Genomic DNA, 13153 nt, shown 5'->3' with positions numbered 1-13153 from the left:
AAAAGCACACAATGGACCACTATCAGTCATGTATTGGCCTCCACAGAGCCTGAAGGTTGAAGACTTTAATACTACTTAAAAATCTTCAAGACAGCGTTTCTAAGCGAGTTCGGACTATGTTGAAGAATAAAGTGGTCTTTGCAAATACTGACTTTCAAGCTCACTAGAATTGTACAAACTCTAATATTGCTGTTTATGTTGAAACACTGAAAGTGCTATTGTAGGACTGGAGTAGAGGCTTCTTTAAAAGGCTGTAAGCAAAATCAGCCAAAAAGCAAACCATGATGTATGTTAGTTTTTCACAACACCGTATTGATGTGCCTTCTGTTTCTAGGCGCAGATCTTGGTGGCCTGATGGATCTGGAGTCTCTGTACCGTGGTGTGGAGCAGAGCATCAACCACACGCGAGCTGGGCGAATGCGCAGACAGACCTCTGACAGAGCCTACAACATCGAGGTGCTGCTGGGCGTAGACGACTCAGTGGTCCAGTTTCACGGGAAGGAGCATGTTCAAAAGTACCTTCTCACACTTATGAACATTGTAAGTCGATAGCTAACAAAGGGGTAAGCACACTAACAAAAGCAGACAGACAGAGGAGTGAATGAATATATGTCAGGTAAAATGATGCATGATTGAATTAGGCATTTCCCACATAAACGAACATCATCTGGGGTTAATTAAAGGACTGAAATCGGACATATTTCAAGCGTCACATTAATGTACACAGGTCATACAGAGATTTCCAGATGCCCCAAAATGAAATCATCAAATGGGGAAATTGTTTCATTTGAGCTGAATAGAAAGTAAGTCACACAGAGGTCAAAGAAAACGGGTAGCACACACCCACCGACTGAATGGGATTCAATTCCCTTCCTACATGTTCTCATCCAGCAATCAGCCGCGGGTAATCCTGTCTTCTCTATCTGAATATGATGAGATTTCATTTGTGCATGAGTGTGTGTGTGTAAGGTGAGCCCTCTCTGCTGAAGGAGCTCCTACATATCGTTTCATCAGGCTTTGTGTCATGTCATCACTCATTGTGAGTGTGTGTGTGCATAAGAGAGAAAAAGAAATAGAGAGAGAGAGAAAAGGAGAAAGAGAGATGCAAAAACAGCAGGTAGCATGCTTCAGGCCACAACAACACTTAGCATTTACACACCCAGGTGTTGTTACGTGTGTGTGTGTGTGTTTGTGTGCACATGTTTTTGTGTGTTGGTCCGACACTGAACACACTGCAGACTTTAATCTTTGCAAATGAAACCTGCGTTGAGCGTGCCGTTTGCATGCATTCGTAGATGTGCGTGCGTGCGCATCTGTTTTCTGTGTGCGCTCCTGTTTGCTTTTTGTTTTACCGCGACCCACCGCGCAAGGAACCAATCTCCGACTGTTATGCAGGTGCAACAAATCCTTCCACACCTCTTTGTCTAAGTTCAGCGCTTGAGAAAGAACAAGTGCCGCTGTGCTCTCTGCCTCCCCTTTTAGATATTTGTTAGACAATATAGGAGAAGGGAATGCGCAGCCCTGTCACAGCCCCCCTCTCATCTGTGGGATAGAGAGAGCGAAACAGAGGGAGAAGGAGTATTTTAAACAGCGCATTCAGAATAAATTACTGACAGCCAGATAAACAGAAATAAATAAATAAGGTTTTGCCTCCCACGCGTGGCATCTGGGCGACTTTCTTCTTGAAAGTTTGCTTTGCTCACTTCAGGATGGGTGTGCTCTGTCTGATTCTCCCTCTCTCTTTCTTGCTTTCTCTATTTTTCCTTCCTCGCACTCTCCCAGGTTCCCAGCAGTGTTGCTCCTTGGTTTACTCCTCCCTGACTTGGGTAGTTTATGGCAAAAAATCCTCAATGGTGTGGGGGAAAAAAATCTCAGTATGATAGGAGTGAAAGCACGGGTTTATTGGAAGACATACTGGAGGTAAATTTATGATAAGCAGAGATATGTAGAGGATACTTCTTGCCAGAAATGCTAACTAATGGTAATTATAAGTAGGATTGGGAGTTATTGCATTAGTGTAGTGCTTAATACTGAGCAGTTAGTAAAAACAACTTGATGATAGTTTTCATAAATTAATATTAGCTCCATATTGTCTTTATATTCGAGCTAAAACAGAGGCTGAAACTAAGAGCTGCTTTGAAACTATGCAAACCTCTACTTTCCTTAAACACGTGTTCTCTTTAAAACATTCAGTTCACCCAACAAAAGACATTTATTCACAACATCTGTTGTACAGCCACCTTTAAACGATAAGCAGCTCGCTTGTGTTTTAGTGCAAGAGGCTATTGTTTAAAATAACAGCGTTTTCTTTCTTTATTTTCTCTTAATTTTTTCTTTCTTTTTTCGTAGGAACTCATTTAAATTTTAGGCGATGGACTTCAAGTTCATAAAATCTGAATTGTTAGTTTTTAGTGTGAAGATACACTGCACGTTTCAGGAGACAATGCCCTGGTCATAAGAACAGGTGTCTTAACAACAAAACGGTCGTCAATTCGAGTCAAGCAGACCCTCTCATTCTTACAGATGCACAATCTAAAATGCTGGCAACACTGTGCCCAAGCATGAAACCTGAGTGCTTTCTCGACATCTCGGTATTAAATAATCGAGAATGCTATGCAAGAGTGCTTTTCTTCAGTTGAGGTTTTGCAAACATGTGACCTAACCATGTGCTGTTAACTTGTCTGCCATTTTGAAGGTTTGATGGCGATGGCAACAGTGTAGGGTCATGTGGCTAAAGCCTCAGTCACATAGGCCTAGAGATTGGTCTGCAACCATCTGAAAACCACCAGTTGAGAGAGAAAAATGAGTATTCTATGACCGGTTGTGATTGCTGGAGGTTGATGGTCACTGGCAAAATGCTTGGTAAAGTCCCAGTCACGCAGGCCTACAGACCAGTTAGTGATCCAGTGGGAACGACCTGTTACCAGGTGGTATTCCCCAACTAGTTGCTAGTATATTGCTGCATTTGCAGTTTAAATGGAAGTGGTGGACAAACATTGGTGCAGCTGCTCTCTGACTTATAAAGAAACCCTGAAAAGTGCAACGCAAACCAGAAATGGAAGGCTTGCCTTCAAAATAAAAGTTGGGATTTTGGCTATATGTCAGGCAAACCTTCTCCATTTTCATTTGCAACCAATGGCTAGTAGTTATATTTGTGGGCTAGCAAGTATTTGCAGACAAACAGAAAGACCTACAGGGAACTGCAGCAGTCTGTTAGCAACCAAAGCAGTCAATAGGAGCAGCACGTTCTTTGCAACCAGTTTCAATCAACCACAGCCAACAATGTCCAAAAACCACTGTCAACCAGTCAGGGAATACATGTTTTACCCTCATCACATGAGAAACCTCAACGCAGATATCCAGTTTTGTGAGCAAGAGGGGGAGAGCAGTTGAGTTGCTCCTTTCACAAGAGTACTGGTTAAAACCGATCAAAACTGAAAAACTCAAGCACATCAAGCCTAGAACACTAATTTGAGTGCTGGTCAGCAAGAGGACAGTCACACACAAGCACAGTGGAAGGCAACCACGCCTAGTGTGAGCATGATCTCAAAGACCAATTTGTGGGATTCTGTGGCATCTGGCAGCAACTTAGCAAATACCCCTTACTCCCCCAAACCTTTCTGAGATCTTCTTTGACCCAGTGCTTGGTTTGTCTGTTTAAATGTATCATTTAAAGCTAAAAGAATAAACATTAACTTATAGTGGTTATACAGGACACTAATTAAAACAAAATTATGTATAGACTACTATACTGCAATATCAATTTCTACTGAGAGATCCTCCTAAATCTTACACATTCCTCAGTTAGGTAAAGGTTAAGCAACTAAAATTTTGAAACATCTATGAAATTCACCCAATCATTGCCGCCTAGAAAAACACACACATTACTTTTAAAAGTGTAACACAAGTATATGTTTTACCAGGACATTTGGATGGTTTTACAGATGCAATACAACTCTGTAAGAACTTGCAGCTGCTGGCTTACACTTTGGAAATGATTTCTTCTTATTACTGTATCAATCACTTGCAGATATCTAAAACCTGCTAGATGCTCGAATGCAATATAATGCTTCACATTTGTTGCCAGTACGGCTGATACTGACTTTTTTTGTTCATTTTGGATGGTATAAAAATATGAGATTCTGAAGCGATATGCTCATTAAAGCCTTCAAACGTTCATATAGACTTTTGCATGCATGTATGCGTGAATGAATACATGTATGATGGACATTAGACTATACTGCATAAAATATGTATGTGGGGTAATCAGGTTGTTAGCTTTTAACTGTTGCAAATCTGCAACGCCTGCCTTGAGAGGGTTAACACAAGGAAGGTTCTAGGTGTCCACAGACATGCCTGAGGGTTAACTGGTAATTCTAAATTGGTCTTACATGTGGAGTCTAGTCTCTCTGTGTTAGCTGTGATAGTCTTGCACCCTTTTCATCCTCTATACATTAAAAAAATTACGAGAATGGATGAATAAATAGTTGAATGGATGGGTTATGGCCAAATGTTGAAAGCTGGGAACTGCTTTGCCTTTGTTATTTAGTAAAAGTATCAAGAGTCTGTTATTTGTTTGTATTTGTATCAAAACTATAGCTGAGGACCATTTTTTGTATCAACCCACCCATACATTGCTTTTTGTGGGACAAACAAAGTAGTGTAGTGAGGAATATTCAGTTCCAGAATAGGTCCAGGGAACAAGTGAGTGTAAAAGTAGGCAGATGGGGTAGAGGGCTCAGATAAGGACACTGAGGGTAACAATTGTAACAGTGAGGACGATGCACAGACAAGACTTAAATAGGGCATTGGACGTTAAACATTCCCAATACTGACTGCAGAACTACAGTATGAGGGTACACATGTCTGTGAAGGTTCTCAGTCATCCAGGTCATCGTAGTCTAAGGAGCTTGGAAAGAAGTCCAGACGCTTTTCTTTCCAAGCTCCTTAGAGTACACATGGCTAGCTTCTCTAGCACAGACTGTGGTGTAGCTTTCACTCCAGTGCTTTGTTCGACAGTGCATATCATCAACCATGCAGCACTTCAAGTCTTCAAGGTAGTACATCCGCTAATCATAAATAATGACAGTCAGAGCGGTGAATCAATGAGCTTATTGCAATATTAAGCAATTACTTAATATCACAATGAATGTGTTGTGCTGTGGCACTGGTACGGTAATCTTCTTGCGGCAGTGGTGATACACTTTGTTGCCAACGGTGATTTGTCTATATGCCTTTTCCTCTCACCCATTAAGGGAGACCTTTGCAGAGGTGCTACAAAGTCTTAATTACACTCTCCAAAATAGTCTGCTAATGGAGGTGCGTATGTGTGTGTGTGCAAACATGCATGTGCATATATAATTTTGATGAGGCACGCTGATGCTGATGCGCGTTTCGTCTACAGTTTTATGCCTCCACTATGATAAAGATCCTGTCTATAAGAGCTGTCTGGAAAGTGGTGCAGATCTTTCACTTTTGTCTTTACCAAAGCTCCTAGAGGCAGTGAAAACTCATATTAATAGGTGGCAGGAAGAGCTGGGAAAGGAGATGTAGTCCAGGTAATAATAGACACCTTGTTAGCGAGAAGTGTCACAAATGTGTAAGGAGCATTGTGAGACTGAGAACTCAAATCCTGGGTTTCAGTTTTTAAATATTCCCATGTGTGTCGATGAAAAAAGATGTAGCGAAGCTGTCTAAAGCCTTATCTAATTTATGTAGCACTTCAGCCAAATTTTATTTGATGACTCAGTTCTGTCTCATCAGCAGCTGAGAATGTTTTTAAGGCATATTTCCAAAATGTATCTCTGTAAAATCGTACCGCCTAATAAATGAAATCCATTTTCCAAGATGAGCTTCTTTAAACACATGAAATTTGAGTACGAAGCACTGCAAAAATACTGGCTTAAATGTATTAAAGTCCTTATGAAGGCATTCGTAGTCTGTCATTGTAACACTAAATGCAGGTGTGAACCTGTGAATGAGGTGACAGCAGTTGAACAAACATGCAAGTTAGGGTTAGGGTTAAGTTTTGGTTTTGTTTTACATGAGTTGTTTGTACACATAAATAAAACTGGCCTATATTCCCAATTATGATGAGCACAAACAAACAAATCAACACAATTAATTTGAATTTGAAATATGTACTGCTGTAATTTTTGATGATTAAGTTTGGTCATGCCTTCACACTTATTCTTGTGCTCCTTTCATTTTAGTGTCATCTCTCGCTGCAGTAAATATGTGATAGTGATGACTTTGTGCATTGTTGACCTCTGAGCCTGTAGTAGTTAATACACAAGCTGTCTTGGATTTGCATGTATAGGCTTGGTTATAAGGAATGACACCTAGTGTGGCCCTTTCAGAATGTCAGAAGACAGCGAGCGGCACAGGGACCGTGCGTGTGAGTGGATAAGCGTATCTCGGCAAATATGTGGGAGTGTTTTGGATTACGGTCTGCTGTGCCATATCTGTCCTCCAGCCTTTACCATCTGTGAGATAAGTGTGTAAGAAGACACATAAAGCCAAAGTTGGCACCGAAAGGACACTACACTGCCCCTGTGCATGTGTGCATGCATGTCTCATTAGAGCATCAGGGTCGCCTGGAAGTCAACTTCCCCTAATTGGCATAACAGTTGTCAAGGAAACAGGCTGGAGATCAGGCCCAGGGAAAAGTGACCAAAGTGTTTATGTCCATCTTAAACAAACACAGCGCACAACCTGCAGAGTACATATGTCACCCCCAGGCATATGCTTCAACCTGCAAAGATAACAAGGGACTGACACATATATTCTCAAATGAGCAGAATTACCAGTAAGTAAACACACACAGGAAAACAGAAAGGAGGAAAGATGAAAACTGCAGTGGCACACATTTAGTCTCTCTGTGTCACCCTCTCTCTCACACAAACACACACACACACTCACACACCATCTGAGACTGGGTTAAGCAGAGACAACAACAAACCTGTGTAGTGTAACCGTACTCAAGGTCGCCCGAAGAGAACTTTTCCTCGTCTTCCCACTGTGTCCCACATTGCATTCTTTCCATCTATTCAGAATCCAGCAATAAATAGAGAGAGAATTTACTTACGCGTTAGTATTATTGAAATCGGATGCTATTTTGTACTTAAATTAGACCTTATACCATCATTACATTTGTCTGGTAGAACACATTTACAGCATACGATGCCTTGTTTTGAATTAAACAACGCATCACCTTATAATGGTGAGAGATTTAGCTCAAGTTGCTGTGCTGTTTTTCATATTGAAGCATGTTCTGTTCCTTCTGTTACTTACCTTTAGTCGTAATTCAGTATTTTCCCATATTGTCACTCTGGTTCCACTATTTCCTTGGCTGGGTACTAAGTCTAACACAGAGTAAATCATGGCGACTGGTTTAGCTGAAGGATAAATGTAATTATATCACGATAAACATCCTGAGATGTATCACTTTATTTTAAAGCCGGAAACTGAAGGGAATAATTCTGGAAATGCATATGGAAATGCTTGGAAATGCATCAAGATAATCTTACATAACCAAAGTAACTTTTAACAGTAACAGAATTGACTCACATAGTTTCAAAGTACAAGAACTGCTGCTTGCTAGCCATGTTTCCCACACACACGACATGCTAGTGATGCTAGCATAAGTCTATGGCATTTTATATTGTGGCTGTTAGCTTAATGGCTAGCTGATTTTTCTGTTACACAACTCCTAAAAATATACTGTCTCACTCACCACTGAGCACGTTCTGGACAACAAACAATACAGAACAATAGGGATGGGTATTGATAAGATTCTCACGATTCCGATTCCATTTTTGATTCTGTTTAACGATTCGATTCTTTATCGATTCTCTTATCGATTCTTATTTTTAAAAAAGGAGAACACTAATTAGCTTAGAACTTTGTTTTATATCTTCTCTTTGAACAAGAAAAAAAATTGTAAATGTAAAATAATAAAATAAATATTCTTCTGTAGCAATAACAAAGTATAACATAAATTATTCTGTAGCAATTACACAAGAATATCCAGTAATGTCCCTGCCTACAATTAAACACATTCACTTACTGAAAATTGGGGGCATCTACTGTGGCAAATGGGTGCAAGCCTTTTACCACAAACTTGGCCTGAAAGGAGACGCTACCGGTAGACTGCAGCGAGAACTGCCATCATCTGAGCCAGCCAGGGAATCAAAAATGCCAAACAATTCTAAGGAATTGAAACAGTGGGAAAAAAGAACCGGATTTCGATACCCATCCCTACAGCACAATCACTTTTAGCCTCAACACATGTGCTCGACTCACACAAATGGCGCAGATATCTAAGAATGATGTTCAGCTTTGAAAAGCATGTTGGCTCACCTATGCTTGCTTGTTTTCAATGATCTGCAGAGCAATGCCCATTTTAAATATATTGTAATTTAATGTGAAATAGAGATAGATAGTTATACATGCATTTATTTCGTCAAGACTTTATTATTATTATTCATTGTATCTTTTCTTGAGCAAATCATCCCTGGATTGCTTACAACTGAACCCTAATGCTGCTATGAGGCTTATCACCAGGTCCCCTAAAAGTTCCATATAATACTCATTCTGTATTCCTTACTGCCATAAAGTTTAGGGTTCAATTTAAACTTTTGGTGATCAATTTCACATCCTTCCACAGTCAGGTGCTTCGATATATAGATAAGGTAATACATCAATACGTAACGTCTAGATCTCTGAGGTTTTCTGATCAGTCCTTGTTGGCTGTACCTAGATCTAGGTTTAAAACAAAAGGCGACTGTAAGATTCCGGCCATCAAGCTGACCTAAGATCTGTGGACACTTTTGATATCTTTAAAAAGAAACTTAAGATCCACTTGTGCAGACTAGCCTTTATTTAGTTCTATCATTTTATACCCTTTTAATTGTTGTATCTTGTTCAGTATTGAAAAGCAATTTGTGACTTTTGTTCTTGAAAAGCTCTCTCTCTATATAAACCTTAGTTACTTATGTATTTTTGATGCTGTAACATGAACACAGTGGTGACTGCAGTGGGGCAGCAGTAGGGACTCATAGAAAAACAACACAGGTCATCTAATTCATGTATCTCTCAGTTAACCAAAAATGTTTATTTGAATTATTAGAACATCAAACATTAGTTTTTACTATTTTTCTAGCTGGGCTACACTCTGTTGGTGGTCTTGCTACTTTACTAGTGAAAGCCAATTTTTGCTGGTAGGTGAATTCACAAAATACACATCCAGCACTTTTAGTAGTGCTCAGTTCCCTATGATCAAATCACCAAGTATTACCTTCTTGTCTATAAGCAATGCTCTGTCTCCATTCCCACTTAAAGGTCAAACAAAAATTTGCAGTCAGTTTCTCAGATTAATTACAGCCTGCATTATTTTCACTTACCACCGATGCTTTCAACATGTGATTTTCTTCATGCAAAATACTTCTTGCACTGAAAGCTGTTGATGTTACCATAATAACATTTCCCTCCATTAGAAAGTTACTTCAGACTGCTGGCAGCTAACAGATGTCCCAGATGACATAAATGCAACAGTGAAAGCCAAACATGACTTTATTTTGAGGTTTCAGAACATGTTGTAAAGCTCTTACTGCTTTAGGTAGCAGACATGCTTGTGCTTTGACGTGATGAAGTAAATAAATTCCAGACAGTTTGTGGATAACAAGTTGCTAGTCAGACTTCAAGAATGAGGCCGCTGGATTTTTCCGAACAAGATGCTGGAATTTCCAACTTTACTCTCCATATGTAAAAAAAAAAAAAAAAAAAAAAAAGGAAAAGCATTAGCTCACTCATGGATTCTCCTTCTTTTTTTCCCTTAAAAAGATAAAAAAATCTTCTCACACAACTCTACGTAAAAATGCTTTCCAAGCTTTTCCTCTTTTCTTCCCTTAAACCTTTGCTGCTTCTCCCCTCTACGCTCAGCTTCTGGTCTTCTTTCCGTCTGCCTCACTGTCTCTATTCATAGCATTCCTTAACTCTTTCACATAGCTTTCGCTCGCTGGATGTGTCTACAGTTTTGTTCCTAGTCTCTCTCTCTTTCCGTGTGTGTGTGTGTGTGTGTGTGTGCGTGCGTGCGTGCGTGCGTGCATTTGTGTGTGTTTCTCCTTCTCCACAGCATGTCCATCAGCCATCTCATTATGGCTGTCTGTTTTTACATCCCTTTGCCTCATTAGGCACCACGCACAGCCACTGAGGACAGCAGGTCTCAACTCCAGTGCCAATTTACCTCTCTCTCGGTGGCTTTGTGTATGTGTGTGTGTGAGAGAGAGAGACAGAAGAGAGCTTTCTGCATCTACTTTGCCACAGATTACCTTGTTTTCTTGTATTATGGCTCTTCCCATCCTTTGCATCTTTCTCATCTGTCGTCCATCCATGGTCATGGGATACTGAGTTCCCTAACCAGCCTCTACATGCTTTACCCATCCCTTCTAAATTTCGACTCACTCTCCTCTATCTTTTTGTTGAGCTCCTGTTATAAAAAGTCATATCTTTATTAGTTATTTATTTATTTTGTTTGTTTCACTCTTTAGTTAATAAATATATCCTTTTTACAACTTTCTAATGAAGCACTTTTTATATCAGCTTTGTAATCTATAATTACCCATCCATCCGAGTGCGAGCTGGAGCCTATCCCATCTGTCACAGGGCAAGAGGCGGGATACACCCAGAGTCGTAGGTCTATTGTAGGCCCAACATAAAAAGACATAGACCCATTCATGGTCACATTCACACCATAGCCTAACATGCATGTCTTTGTGGGTGAAAGCTGGAGAGTCTGGAAAGAAACCACAGAGAAAGAGGGAGACTGTACAAACCCCAGAGTAGGTTTAAACTAAAACCCCTCTTGTTGTGTGCCATCATTGAGGACCACTATAACACTGTGCTGTCACATAATTGTCACTTGTAGCTTATGACTTGTAGGTCATAGGAGACTTCATAAATTAATTAAGACTGCATAAGAACATAAGCATGTGTAGCGGTTAAAAACAACAGATTTTAGGCGTTAATTCTCTTTCACTTACTTCTACTTTTCCAAAATATCTACAGGTCATCTAGATCAAAACCCTGTTATAAAGCAGAAGGTAAAAATACAGTGGCTTGCAAAAGTATTTGGTCCCCTTGAACTTTTCCACATTTTGTCACATTACAGCCACAAACATGAATCATTTTATTGGAATTCCACGTGAAAGACCAACACAAAGTGGTGTACACGTGAGAAGCGGAACAAAAACCATACATGATTTCAAACATTTTTTACAAATAAATAACTGCAAAGTGGGGTGTGCGTAATTATTCAGCCCCCTGAGTCAATACTTTGTAGAACCACCTTTTGCTGCAATTGGAATCATGGATGTTTTTCGTTCCACTTCTCACGTGTACACCACTTTGTGTTGGTCTTTCACGTGGAATTCCAATAAAATTGATTCATGTTTGTGGCTGTAATGTGACAAAATGTGGAAAAGTTCAGGGGGGCCGAATACTTTTGCAAGCCACTATATGCTCTTTGGAGGCACAAACCACTTTCCAAATGTAAGTAAAATGTAAATAACGCAGAACTGATGTCTGCAGCATGTTTAGAAAAATTGGGGCATGGGCAGCAAAATACCTGGTGGAACATCTCACAACTATTTAGCAACTTGATGGGTTAAAAGAGAGATAGAGAGGCAGAGAGTCTTCCCATCCCAGAGAGGGAGAGTCTTGCAAATTAAGGATGATAAGGGCTTCACTGCTGTGTGAAACATGGCATTTATATGTAATTTTGCTTCTGTACACCACCACAGCAGACTTTAAAGTAAAACAGTCAAGATGTGATTAAAGTGTAGAGTGTAAAGTGTAGATTTCAGCATCTTGCTTATTTCAGCAAAATAGTGCTAAACCTCAATCTGTAGGCAGCATAATAGTACAACAGTCTGCCTTATGGTAAAATGGACCAAAAGAAAACTTAACTTTTATCAGTTTCTTGGTTTGACATAAACACTGCAGTGTAAAAAGTGCTACCTACCTCCTGGTAGACAGACTAATTTGAGAATCCTACATTGCCACGTGCCCAAGTTATCCCATGCACAACTTTACCTTCAAGTCAAGGTCACTGAGATTGGAACTTGTCCGAGATTTTTAGTAGATGCATCTATAATATCGATATAAAGCTCCCTACGTCATCCCGTTCTCGAGTTATCACGTTCACAAACGTAGGTGTAAGTGCTGCCCGTCTGCCCGGCAATGTATCAACAATACCCCATCAGCCTTTTACAGATGAAGGGTAAAAAAGCAGCAGTGGGACAGATCATTACTAATAATAGCATCCAAAACAGCTTCACATGAGTTCCAGTGAACATGGCTGTAGCTGGGAGAGAGCACCTTGAGGGACGCTTCCTGTGAAGATGCCATATTTCGAGATGTCGCTATAGAATAAAGTTTTCTGCCTTTGGGGAGCCAACCGACAGCCAGGTGGCCAGTGCAGCTGCGCATCTTAGCCGTTCGCAAGCAGCCTGAAGTGTATTGAAAGTGTAACAGGAAATAATTTTTATCCGAAATACGATTATTGCTCACTCTTACATCCTTTATTAGTTAGACTAGTGCAATCCTCGATTAAAGCATGCATGTTCTGAATGGACCAATCGTGGATTGCAGGTATGCATAGCTGTTTTTACACACAGCCTCCAGAAAACGGTGGAAGAATCAGGTTGGAAAATTCTCTGAAGTTGTTCTTTTTTTCACATGTAACACACAGTAGAAGCTCGCAGTCCACATTTAGTCTACATTCGCATTACTGGAAATACCCTGGGACAGGAGAGGAAGCCGTATAGAGCGAGCACAAGGCAGGGCACATGATGCCATCTCATTTGCTGTTATTTCACCACCTGTGCTATTCTCAGATGTGCAACATACAGTATGGATGTTGCACAAAGGAGTTAGGAAGTTATCCACTGTTTAATGTCTGATTTGTGTTTTCACATATAGCTTTGTTTTATAAAGACAAGTATTGGGCTTCAGGTCATGTGTACATAAATATGCATTACTGTTTTGAAAAGAAGGGAATCACCTGTGAGGAGACGCTCACTGAATGAAGATGTTTTATATTTTGCAAATGCAGTAATTCGAAGCATTTTTCTTATTACAAGCCTCATTCACC

General features: G+C 40.1%; 1 protein-coding gene across 1 annotated transcript in view; it reads left to right on the top strand.

The window, feature by feature from the left end:
• LOC146717551 (A disintegrin and metalloproteinase with thrombospondin motifs 2-like) overlaps positions 1-13153 on the top strand; it is a 142343-nt gene that overhangs the window by 107173 nt on the left and 22017 nt on the right. The window contains exon 4 of the mRNA XM_085477911.1: positions 335-540. Within this exon, the coding sequence (XP_085334037.1) occupies positions 335-540 (206 nt within the window). The remainder of the gene's footprint in view (positions 1-334; positions 541-13153) is intronic.

This window comes from Copadichromis virginalis, linkage group LG2 (assembly GCF_057382275.1).
Source record: "Copadichromis virginalis isolate Kocher_CV1m ecotype Utaka linkage group LG2, C_Virginalis_male_GT1.1, whole genome shotgun sequence".
In the NCBI taxonomy this organism is placed as follows: domain Eukaryota; kingdom Metazoa; phylum Chordata; class Actinopteri; order Cichliformes; family Cichlidae; genus Copadichromis; species Copadichromis virginalis.
The sequence above is the reverse complement of the archived record's forward strand: the minus strand, read 5'-3'. Positions and strand labels throughout refer to the sequence as shown.